Source organism: Carettochelys insculpta, chromosome 17 (genome assembly GCF_033958435.1).
Source record: "Carettochelys insculpta isolate YL-2023 chromosome 17, ASM3395843v1, whole genome shotgun sequence".
Classification (NCBI taxonomy): Eukaryota; Metazoa; Chordata; order Testudines; family Carettochelyidae; genus Carettochelys; species Carettochelys insculpta.
Window position 1 is genome coordinate 32268781 of NC_134153.1, and position 12856 is coordinate 32281636.

The 12856-nt window shown below is 44.9% G+C and overlaps 1 protein-coding gene across 9 annotated transcripts in view; it reads right to left on the bottom strand.

The window, feature by feature from the left end:
- The window catches only part of CEP250 (centrosomal protein 250), a 137068-nt gene that overhangs the window by 76615 nt on the left and 47597 nt on the right, over nucleotides 1–12856 (bottom strand). For 7 of the 9 annotated variants that reach the window (XM_075012198.1, XM_075012196.1, XM_075012197.1 and 4 more), the window contains 4 exons: nucleotides 9553–9697; nucleotides 8987–9133; nucleotides 8561–8791; nucleotides 1752–1945 (listed from right to left, as the gene is read on the bottom strand). In XM_075012198.1, coding sequence (XP_074868299.1) covers nucleotides 1752–1945; nucleotides 8561–8791; nucleotides 8987–9133; nucleotides 9553–9697 — 717 coding nt within the window. The remainder of the gene's footprint in view (nucleotides 1–1751; nucleotides 1946–8560; nucleotides 8792–8986; nucleotides 9134–9552; nucleotides 9698–12856) is intronic. The other 2 variants (XM_075012203.1, XM_075012204.1) reach the window with 2 other exon arrangements.

Consider the following 12856-nt stretch of genomic DNA (forward strand, 5'->3'; position numbering starts at 1 on the left):
CATGGTGCCACTTTGGCACAGGAAAGAAGTGAGAAGGTACATAGCTCTTCCTAGCTGATCACCTCGCTCCCATTCATAAGGCTTTACACCACGCAGGCCAGAGCACGGGGTTTATGGGGGCAGTTCTGGACTTGACACAAGCTTTCCAGAAATTAGATTTTGGCCCCTCAGTGACATCATGCACAGCCTCAGGCAGTTTCCCACCGCCACAGCAAGGAATTGCCTAAAACTTCTTAATTACGTTGTTCAGCATGCAATACTCCACCTTTAAATCCTTCAGTCATGGCTAGCATTGCTGTACTGGCCAATCCAGGACAATTCGGACAGAACTGTGACCTTGCCTCATTCTGTTCTCTATTTCCCTTCAATGATGTTTTGATCCACCAGTGGCATGTGCAGGGGTCCCCTTCACAAGCTCTCAGTTGCCTTTTCTGTTTGTTTACTGACCACAAGCCTGAGATATTTTCTGTGGGGTGGAGTTATTGATGTGTGAAAGTATCCATCCTTCAAGTTGAGGGCAGCATACCAGTGCCCTGGATCCAAGGAAGGGATGAGAGATGCCAAAGAGACCACGAGGAACCTGAGCTTCTTTATGAATTCATTGAGTTCCTGCAGGCCCAGAATGGGCCTGAGCATACCTTTGGCTTTCAGTATTAGGATATACCAGGAATAAAAAACCTTTCCCTTATGCTCCTGAGGAAACTCGTCCACTGCACCTACAGAGAGGAATGAGTATACCTCCTAGGAAAGGAGCTGCTTGTAAGAAGGGTCCCTGAAGATGCACAGGAAAGGGGGCTGCAGAGGTGGGAGGGCCTGTCATTCACAATGGCTAAATAGCATCAATGACCAGGGAGTGAGGTGGAGAGTATGCACATAAACATTTGTACCCACAAGAGGAACAAAGTGCCTCCTCTTATACCTTTTGACGGTCAGTGGAAGCAAGGACAGGGTCTACCCCCAGGGTTTTGGTGGCATCACTAATCTTTGTGATGAGTGGAAGCACAATATGGGATGGCTTGGGAGAGAAGAAAATATCAACAATAGGGATGGCTTCCTCCACGACCTCCTCCAACTGTGTCCTCTAAGACTAGAGAGTTGAAGTACCCACCACTGCTTCAGCAGGTCACAGAATCATAGAATTCTAGTGCTGGAAGGGACCTCAGGAGGTTATTGAGTCCAGCCCCCTGCCTAAAGCAGGATCAACCCCAACTAAATCATCCCACAAATGACTGTGTCAAGTTGGGACTTAAAAACCTCTAGGGATGGAGATTCTACCACCTCTCCAGATAACACATTCCAGTGCATCACCACCCTCCTGGCGAAGCAGTTTTCTTAACATCCAACCTACTCCTCCCCCTCTGTAACTTCAGACCATTGCTCCTTGTTCTGACAAAAAAGAATGATAAAGGCGACAAAGAGAATGATAAGGTGGCCTATAAATGGGTTTGCTCACTGCCCTCAGCATCCAGGGCAACTGAAATTGTAGCCACTGATGCCGGTCTGGAACCCTGGCTTTGGTGATAGGCCCAGGGTGTTCACAAGAGTCACAGAGGTGCCTGCAACTAGTCCAGCCCCAGCGATAGGTAGGAGTAACTATCTCATTGGGAGCCCTAACTCCCAGAGATGGTGAGGACCTTTGCAAACCATGCTGTGACCCTTAGCTAGAAAGCACTCTCAGTGCCATGCATCATTGCAATTCAGTCCAACAAATGTATCTGTGTGCTGCAAAAGGGCCTTACCTCCCACCTCACCTGAGCTCTGCCAGTTGCTCTGAAAGGCCCTGTCTGTCCCGTTCCACAGACGCTATTCGCACCTCCAGTGCTGCCTTCTCACGCACCAGGGCTTCCTTCTCTCTGGATACTTTTGCCGTGGAGAAGCACTGGCTACTTAACTCCAGGCGTGTTTGCTCCAAAATAACGCTGGATGACTCCTCCTGGCGACACATCTGAAAATGGTGGAAAAGGAGGAAATGAGCTCCTGCTACAAGCCAAGGTACTCTCCAGAGCTCTTCAGCTTCACTCTTATGCTAGCCAAAGGAGAGCGCTGCCACACCCTGGGCTGAAGTGCTGAAATAATCTCCCTTCATGATGTCAATGTGCACTGATGCACCAGGAGACAAACAGCCTGGTGAGAGTGGACAGGGTAGGGCCGTGGCTGGCCTGCTTTCCCCAGACCCAGTGTGAGCTTGGGCATGGGCATGGGCACAGGACCAGGTTTCTTGGGCCCAGAATGTCACGGGAGGGGGCTAATTGTGTGGGAGGCAGGGGAATGAGGAAGTAGCCTGGATCCCCATGTGGGTTAGGGTTCGGGTTAGGGAGGAGGCACTTACCACCCAGTGGCAGGCAGGATCAAGAGCCCTGTCTCCACGTGAGTACTGTTTTCCTGCTGTGGCTGCCCCCAGTGGTCACTACACAGTATGACTGTTCCCTGCACTCACTGACCAAAATGGTGAGTCTGTAATATGTTGTCCCTCCTTAGGTGCCCCTCCCTTTCCATGTTGTGGGAAATCCTGGGATTTCAGGCATTTCCCATTTTCCAGACACAGTCCAACCCTTGACTTTGCTTTAAGTTAGGGTAACAGGCAGCTGCACACCAAATTTTGTGGTCATAGTTCTTCGGGCTTAAGAGGCATTCTTGAACAAGCACAGCACCGACAGACAAAGACAGACACACTCTAAAATATATTGATGATATCTCCCTCTCTAATGTAAACAATGCCAATCTTCTCAACCTCTCTTCATACAGTTTTTCCATGCCGCTAAATGTTCTCTTCATCATGCTTCTGAGCCCCCTCTAATTGTACATCCCTTTGAAACGAAGAGACCAATACTGTACACAGTATCCACTGGAGCCAGGGTTGCTGATTTATACAAGGGCATTACATTTTCCATATTCTGAATTCCATTCTGCATGCCTCCTAGCATTCTGGACCTAGTACAGAACCTTGTGCTACACTCAGCTATCTTAGTGCTATAAGATTGCAAAGCTGCCCAAGCCAGCTCCATAGGGAAACCCCTAACAAGAGCTGGTGAGGAGTTTTTCAGAAAATGAAGATAGTTGGATGCAGTGATGAAATGGGCCACTACTGAAAAATGCAGTGAAGGAGTTTGGGGGGCAGGTGGTATTCTCTTCAATCCTTCCTGTCAAAGGTAGGGGCCCAAGCAGAGACAGGTGCATCCTGGAGATGAATGCCTGACTGCGTAAATGGTATCGCCAGGAGGGCTTTGGCTTCCTTGACCACGGGATGCTATTCCAGGAAGGACTGCTAGGCAGAGATGGCTTTCACCTTTCGAGGAGAGGGAAGACCCTCTTTGGACACGGGCTGGCTAACCTAGTGAGGAAGGCTTTAAACTAGGTTCGACAGGGACAGGGGAGCAAAGCCCACGGGTAAGTAGAAAACATGGAGATCTGGGAGACAGGTCGGAAATGTGGGGGGAGCGCAGAGAAAAAGGCAGAGAAAAAGGAGGGTCAGGGCAAAACTGGGAGGCAAGATCAAATCAATATCTTAGATGCCTATATACAAATGCAAGAAGTATGAGTAATAAGCAGGAAGAACTGGAAGTGCTAATAAACAAACATAACTACGACATCATTGGCTACACAGAAACTTGGTGGGATGATACATGTGATTGGAATGGAAGGGTACAGCCTGCTCAGGAAGGACAGACGGGAAAAAGGGAAGACACACTTGGACTGAGGTGGAGATGGACATAAGAAACAGATGTGTTGAGAGTCTCTGGGTTAGGCTAAAAGGGGTAAAAAAACCAAGGGTGATGTCCTGCTAGGAGTCTACTACAGGACACCTACCCAGGTGGAAGAGGCTTTTTTTTTTTAAACACACAACTAACTAAATCATAGAATACTAGGACTGGAAGAGACCTCGAGAGGCCATCAAGCCCAGCCCCCTGTTGCAATGGCAGGACCAAGTACTGTATAAACCATCCCTTATAGACATCTATCTAACCTGTCCTTAAATATCGCCAGCAACGGAGATTCCACAACCTACCTTGGCAATTTATTCCACTGTTTGACCACCCTGACAGTTGGGAACTTTTTTCCTTATGTCCAGCCTAAACCTCCCTTGCTGCAGTTTAAGCCCATTGCTTCTTGTTCTAGCCTCAGAGGCCAAGAGGAACAAGTTTTCTCCCTCCTCCTTATGACACCCTTTTAGATACCTGAAAACAGCTATCATGTCCCTCCTCGGTCTTCTTTTTTCCAAACTAAAACAAGCCCAATTCTTTCAGCCTTTCTTCATAGGTCACATTCTCTAGACATTTAATCATTCTTGTCGCTCTTTTCTGGACCCTCTCTAATTTCTCCACATCTTTCTTGAAATGCGGTGCCCAGAACTGGACACAGTACTCCAACAGAGGCCTAACCAGCGCAGAGTGCAGCGGAAGAATAACTTCTCGTGTCTTGTTCACAACACACCTGTAAATGCATCCCAGAATCATGTTTGCTTTTTTTGCAACAGCATCACACGGTTGACTCATATTTAGCTTGTGGTCCACTATAACCCCTAAATCCCTTTCTGCTGTAGTCATTCCTCGACAGTCTCTCCCCATTCTGTATGTGTGAAACTGATTGTTCCTTCCCAAGTGGAGCACTTTGCATTTGTCCTTATTAAACTTCATCCTGTTTACCTCAGACCATTCCTCCAATTTATCCAGATCATTTTGAATTATGACCCTATCCTCCAAAGCAGTTGCAACCCCTCCCAGCTTGGTATCATCTGCAAACTTAATAAGCATAATGTCTATGCCAACATCTAAATGGTTGATGAAGACAGTGAACAGAACTGGTCCTAACACAGACCCCTGTGGAACCCCACTTGTTATACTTTTTCAGCAGGATTGAGAACCATTAAGAACTACTCTCTGGGTGCGGTTATCCAGCCAGTTATGCACCCACCTTATAGTAGCCTCATATAAATTGTATTTGCCCAGTTTTTTTTAGAAGAGTATCATGTGAGACCATATCAAATGCTTTACTAAAGTCTAGGTATACCACATCTACCGCTTCTCCCCTATCCACAAGGCTCGTTATCCTGTCAAAGAAAGCTATCAGATTAGTTTGACATGATTTGTTCTTTACAAATCCATGCTGGCTGTTCCCTATCACCTTACCATCTTCCATGTGCTTGCAGATGATTTCTTTAATTACGTGCTCCATTATCTTTCCTGGCACTGAACTTAAGCTGACTGGCCTATAGTTTCCCGGGTTACTCTTATTCCCCTTTTTATAGATGGGCACTATATTTGCCCTTTTCCAGCCTTCTGAAATCTCTCCTGTCTCCCATGATTTTCCAAAGATGATAGATAAAGGCTCAGATACCTCCTCTATCAGCTCCTTGAGTATTCTAGGATGCATTTCATCAGGCCCCGGTGACTTGCAGACATCTAATTTTTCTAAGTGATTTTTAACTTGTTCTTTTCTTATTTCGACTTCTAACCCTACCCCTCTCCCACTAGCATTCACTATGTTGGGCATTCCTTCATCAGACTTCTCAGTGAAAAACGAAACAAAGAAGTCATTAACCATCTCTGCCATTTCCAAGTTCCCTGCTACTGTTTCTCCCTCCTCGCTGGGCAACCAGGGCCCAAGATTTGGTGGTGGTGAGAGACTTCAACTATCCAGATATATGATGGGAAACTAACACAGCAGGACACAAACTATTCAACAAGTTCTTGGACTGCACTGGAGACAACTGTTTATTTCAGAAGGTTGAAACAGCTACTGGGGGAGGGGTGGGGAGCTGACCTAGATTTGATTTTAACAAATAGGGAGGAACTGATTGAGAATTTGAAAGTGGAAGGCAGCTTGGGTGAAAATGATCGTGAAATCATAGAATTCACATTTCTAAGGAAGGGGAGAAGGAAGAACAGAGACAATGGATTTCAGGAAGACAGTTTGGTAAACTCAGAGAGCTGGTAGGTAAGGACCCACGGGAAGCAAGACTGAGGGGAAAAACAACTGATGAAAAGTTGGCAGTTTTTCAAAGGGACATTATTAAGGGCCCAAAAGCAAGGTATCCCACTGCACAGGAAAGATAGAAAATATGGCAAAAGACCGCCTTGGCTTAACCAGGAGATCTTGCATGATCTCAAAATAAAAAAGGAATCATATAAAAAATGGAAACTAGGACAAATTACAAAGGATGAACGTAGACAAAGAAATCAGGAATGCAGAGGCAAGATCAGAAAGGCAAAGGCACAAAATGAGCTCAAGCTAGCTACAGGCATAAAGGGAAACAAGACGACTTTTTATAAATACATAAGAAGCAAGAGGAAGACCAAGGACAGGGTAGGCCCATTGCTCAGTGAGGAGGGAGAAACAGTAACAGGAAACTTGGAAACGGCAGAGATGCTTAATGACTTCTTTGTTTCGGTCTTCAACGAGAAGTCTGAAGAAGGGATGCCTAATACAGTGAATGCTAGTGCAAAGGCGTAGGATTAGAAAATAAAATAAAAAAAGAATAGGTTAAAAATCACTTCGAAAAGTTAAATGTCTGCAAGTCACCAGGGTCTGATGAAATGCATCCTAGAATACTCAAGGAGCTGATAGAGGAGGTATTTGAGCCTTTAGCTATCATCTTTGGAAAAATCATGGGAGACAGGAGAGATTCCAGAAGACTAGAAAAAGGCAAATATAGTGCCCATCTATAAAAAGGGGAGTAAGAACAATAGTAAACTACAAACCAGTCAGTTTAACTTGTTTCAGGAAAGATAATGGAACAAGTAATTAAGGAAATCTTCTGCAAACACTTGGAAGGTGGTAAGTTGATAGGGAACAGCCAGCATGGGTTTGTAAAGAACAAATCATGTCAAACTAATCTGATAGCTTTCTTTGATAGGATAAGGAGCCTTGTGGATAAGGGAGAAGCAGTGGATGTGGTGTGCCTAGACTTTAGTAAATTATTTGATACGGTCTCGCATGATATTCTTATCAATAAACTAGGCAAATACAATTTAGATGGGGCTACTAGAATGTGGGTGCAAAACTGGCTGGCTAACCATACTCAGAGAGTAGTTCTTAATGGTTCTCAATCCTGCTGGAAAGGCATAACAAGGAGAGTTCTGCAGGGGGTCTGTTTTGGGACCGGTTCTGTTCACTATCTTCCATCAATGATTTAGATGTTGCCATAAACATTATGCTTACTGAGTCTGCAGATGATACCAAGCTGGGAGGGGTTACAAATGCTTTGGAGGATAGGGTCATAATTCAAAACGATCAGGATAAATTGGAGAAATGGTCTGAGGTAAACAGGATGAAGTTTAGTAAGGACAAATGCAAAGTGCTCCACTTGGGAAGGAACAGTCAGTTTCACACATACAGAATGGGGAGAGACTGTCGAGGAATGACTACAGCAGAAAGGGATTTAGGGGTTATAGCGGACCACAAGCTAAAGATGAGTCAACATATGCCGCTGCAAAACAAGAAAACATGATTCTTGGATGCATTAACAGGTATGTTGTGAACAAGACACGAGATATCATTCTTCCGCTGCACTCTGCGCTGGTTAGGCCTCAGTTGGAGTACTGTGTCCAGTTCTGGGCACCGCATTTCAAGAAAGATGTGGAGAAATTAGAGAGGGTCCAGAAAAGAGCGACAAGAATGATTAAAGGTCTAGAGAATGTGACCTATGAAGAAAGGCTGAAAGAATTGGGCTTGTTTTAGTTTTGAAAAAAGACGACCGATGGGGGACATGATAGCAGTTTTCAGGTATCTAAAAGGGTGTCATAAGGAGGAGGGAGAACACTTGTTCTTTTTGGCCTCCAAGGATAGAACAAGAGGCAATGGGCTTAAACTTCAGCAAGGGAGGTTTAGGTTGGACATTAGGAAAAAGTTCCTAACTGTCAGGGCGGTCAAACAGTGGAATAAATTGCCAAGGGAGGCTGTGGAATCTCCATCGCTGGAGATATTTAAGAACAGGTTAGATAGATGTCTATCAGGGATGGTCTAGACAGTACTTGGCGCTGCCATGAGGGCAGGGGGCTGGACTCAATGACCTCTCAAGGTCCCTTCCAGTCCAATGATTCTATGATTCCCAGTGAGTTCTCCTTGAGGCAACGACACATGAAGTGGCAGTATTCAAAGAATGCTTCTGCAGTTACTGCACAAAATGGATCCAATTCTACGATCTGCCATATGTCCACGTGCAACCTTCAGCCTCACATTTCTCACCTGGAACATGGGGCTAGTGTCTGTTCCTCTCAGGGAGGTTGTGAGGCTGACCTCACTAACATTTGTAAGTGCTTTGGATTCCTGGGGTGGAAAGTGATCTTCTTCACTATATGCACTACATGATCCATTGGACAGTTCAACTTCCAGGAGAACATTGAGAGGCCTTGCAAAATCCGCTCTTCACCATCAGTCTGAGACATGCCCAGCAGGAAATGCACATGAGTCATGTGAACTCTGTTCCTGTATCATTCCCAACAGCTCTGGGGTGTCTTAGAGCTGATGATGTTCTGAAACACAGCAGTACCAACCCCAGCCTCAGCACCACAGTGCTAGTGCTGCCAGATTCCTATGGAGGACAGCTGGAGTTTGCTCTCACCTGACTCATCACCTCCTGGGTCTCTCTTTTCTCATCTCTCAGCATGCTCAACTCTGCCCGCAGCTCCTCCTGCACCTCTTTGGCTTTCTGCAGTAACTGATCCAGATTAGTTTTGTCTGCAGAGAGCTCCTCATTTGCTCTTTTTGACAGGCTCAGCTCCTCCTGTACAAAGGTTGTTGCTCTTTGCATGTCCTCCACTTTGCTTGATAAAACTTGGTTCTCCTGCTCCAACTACAGTCAAAGAAAGAACAGAGAGGAAATCAAGAAGCAGAGAACAGAAGCATATTCTTTTATGGGTCTCTGCCCTGGCCAGAGAAGACTGTGCCATGTCTCCTCTTGATCAGCCCTAGTTTTCCCTGGAGAAGCTTAAAAGAGATGTCACCTAGGTAAACCCAACTGTGGGTCCCACTGGCGATCTCTACTCACCTGCAGAACAAGCTGATTCAACTGCACTTTGTCCAAAGCTAGAGACTCATTAATGTCACTCATTTTCTCAGCCACATCGTGTAGATTAGCTGTTTCTGCTTTCAGTTTATTCTGAACCCCTGTCAACTCAGCAATTGACTGTTCTGCCTACCAGGGCAAAGAAGAAATCAAATGAAAACAAAACTCCTGAAAGTCTTCTCTTGCTTTAACCCAAGGTCCCCTTTTCCATACCAAACCCCTGACATCAGCTGTGTATCCAAGAGAGTCCTCCTTCCTTATACACAAGTGCACGCTTCTCACCATACACACCCCTAATCCTCTAGCAATTCCTCTTTCCAGAGAGCCAGGGTCCCAATCCTCTCTCACCCATCCCTCTACGCACATGCAGGCCTAACTGGCCAAAGATTTTTTTTCTAACTTTCTTCTGGTTTCCCCTTATGGGAGATAACACTACCTATCATTTTCATACCAAAGGGAGCAGTGTATGGTGAGTCTGCTATGTGAACTCCCTCTTGAAATAACAAGCTGGGTTTGATGATGCCTGAGAATAACAGAAGAGTCCATACCCTCTCCAGTGCTATGGCAAGCTCATGTTTCTCTTGCTTCATCAGCTCGCCATCAAGATGAGATTTCTGCAGTGTTTCCCTCATGGCAACCAACTCGCTTCTTAAAAACGAATGTTTTGCTTCCAGTGCAGCTAAAGCCTTTTGACTAAGAGGAGAAGAGGAGTGGGAAGGGGAGGCAAGGGAGACACATACACAAATGGTGGAGGTGAGGGAGGGGGGAGAGACCTTTTAGATGCAAAGACATTATAATTTGAAAATCCAAAGCAACAAGAAGACATGTCTAAGTGACTCATATTGCAGATCCTTGTTTCAGCCAATTCCATCACCCATTCTAAGCCTCAAGGTGCACTGTTGGCTTGAGTCACTCATCCTCTGTCTGTTGTTGGTGAAGGTCTTGAAGTTAAGTGCCTATAAGCCAATGATTACAAAAGGAGCCACAATATCTGAAGAACTTTGGGAAGTCCTAAAACCAGAGATTGTCTGAAAACGTTGGCCTTCATGTATTTTCATGTTGTAATTTTTGGGATCTATCATAACAATTTCTTAGAAGCTGCCTCCTAACTTTCTAACACACACATCCCCCGGTGCAAGCCAAGAGGGAATGTTTCATGTTGCTAATACATATATTTCTTCAGTTCAAATTTATTTTCCTAAGACTGTTCTCATCTTGGTGTGAAAGGATTATGAATGAGTTTGCATCTAGTGTCAAAGAGGCTGAACCTGTAGGGAGGTTTCTATCAAACCTTAGTTTGTGATATAAATTAACTGAGTCCAGAACAAATTCAGTAAAATGGCTGCTGTAAATGCAAAGGTAGACGTAAAGGAAGGAAGAGGATTTCCAAAGTGGATCAGACCACTGGCCCACATTACAGGAAGACTTGGAATAGCCCCTACCTCAGAGAATTCTGACCAGCAAATATTTGGTTTCTTCACCTTTCTGCACTTCTCTTTGTAAATGGAGAGAAGGCAGGCTGGGCAGAGGATGCACAGCCTAGTACAGCATTTGCCATGGCTATGTTTCTTTCTCCCCCTGCTCCCTTTCTCTCAGAAAGCAGTTCACCTGCTTTCGGCCGCACTTTACAGTAGGATCTGTGCTTTGTACTACTTTGAAAGCCCTCCCATAGGCAAGACTAAACCTTAATTATTGGCAGGGCTAAGGCTACACATAAAACCTGCCTTTAGTGGCAGACAAGTATCAGAGAATCACTGGAATGGAAAGAACCTTGAAAAGTTGTCAAGTCCATTTCCCTCCACTCATGGCAGAGCCAAGCAGCATCTAGACCATGCTTGACAGGTGATTGTCTAACCTGCTGTTAAACATATCCAGTGATGGGGATTCCACAACCTCCCTAGGCAGCTTATTCCAGTGTTTGACCTTCCTGCGAGTTAGAATGATTTTCCTGAAGTCCAGCCTAAAGAGACAGTTACCTATTTCTGTAACCAGTGTTTGAGATGTGTAGCTCATGTCCAGCATAGGTGTGTGTACTCGCCACATGCACCAGTGCCAGATTTTTCCCTCAGCAGTACCCATAGGGAGCCAGCTCAGGCATAACATCCCAAAGCAGGGCAAGCTCCTCCAAATGCCTCTGCTATTCCCTCATGAACACTGCTCCCACATACAGGCTTTCATTCACTGACCACTGATGAGTGGGAGGGATTGATTAATGAAGAAATATTCGGCTCTTTTCGTAAGTAGAGCTTGTCTAAGTTCCCGCAGACTATGAGTTTCTGTGCGCAGAGGAGAAGGAGAACAAGAAACTTCTGTAAATGTTTGCAGGGTGTTGATGTGGCAGACAGAGAAGTTATTTAGTGTGCTCCAAAGGACAGAATTGCACTTGCCTGCATGCTGTTCCTTACACATGGCATAAAATCTTTCAAAATGCGTTAAGTCCACAAGACTTGCCTCTGCTGTGATGTCTACAGAATTCTGCCAGCTGCTATAGCTAGCCAGATATATTGTGCACATAGCTACTGCTTCTCCTCCCTCCCATCTATTTGTTTCATTCTCCTGTTTATTATTACACTAGACCAGGGATGGGAAATGCAGGCTAATGAGTGGGCCACATGAGAGGTTCTCCATCTCAATGGACCATAAGACTGTTGTAACCAAGGTCTTCCAGGCTAGGGTAGATTTGCTTACTGGCCTTGTAAACCTAGAATTTGTGAGGTGTCACCTGAACCATAGCAGTGCTTTGACTGGATGCAGAGGGAGCACACAGCGCTAAGGCAATGCTGAGTGCATCAGCACTCACCTCACTTCATGTGTCCTTGCTTTAAGTGCATATCACATTAGTAATACTGGCAGGAAAATAACTACACAGATGGAAACCAGCAGAACCTGGCAACCCTGCCAGTGGGCAACAGTAAACAAAATGTCTCATGGACCATACATAAAACCCTGAAGGATCACATGTCGCCCATGGACCACAGGTTGCCCAGCACTGCCCTAGACTATATACTTTCCAGGGCAGAGATGGTCACATCGCTAGGCACTGTACACCTCTGAAATAAAACAGACGCCAATTCTAAATGGGCTGTCAGGAATTTCAATATCACTATTCTTAGTACTAATGAAATAAAATAAAGGGAAGATTCAAAGTGAATACCAGGGAAACTTCTTGACTACATTACAGCCGCAGTTGCAACAGGAGCCTCATCTTGAGGAGCTTTTAAAAGCACACTGGACAAAATACCAGAAAATACACTGCTGGGAAAAATCCCACAATGCGCAAAAAAGAAATAAGTGATTACAAAGTTATTCCTCTTGGTCTGAAAATTCTCGCTTTGTCCAGACCAGACAGTATTTTTTTTTTAAAAGATGATTTGGTCTGATGTTTTCTTCAGTTATACTGTGTTGAAAACTTAACATCTTTCCTAATTTTTAGTGTGTCTAATTTTGCTTTGGAAGCCAGAGCACAAAGATCTGACTCTTACAAGTGCCAAAATCCCAAGCACCCAGGCAACCATAAGAACACAGGCTAGCTTTGAAAAAATACCACTAAAAACCCAAAACTTTATTAAAAAGTTTCACTGAAAATTGAATGTCTGTGGTAGCTATGGCAGAATAGAACTGCATACGTATCAAAGGGTTCTGCAAAAATCAAGACACGTACCAACAAGATCTAGGGAGATTATTCTACAAATTCTTTGGAGATTAATGTGGAGTTGGATTCCAGAGTAAAAGATTGAAAACTTTAGAACCATCAATGGAACACTGATCTCTCTCAGAGTCCCACAAAGATTGCAATTCAGAGAATCTGGAATATCTAATCTAATGCACCCACAAGTATGGATGCGTAAAGTA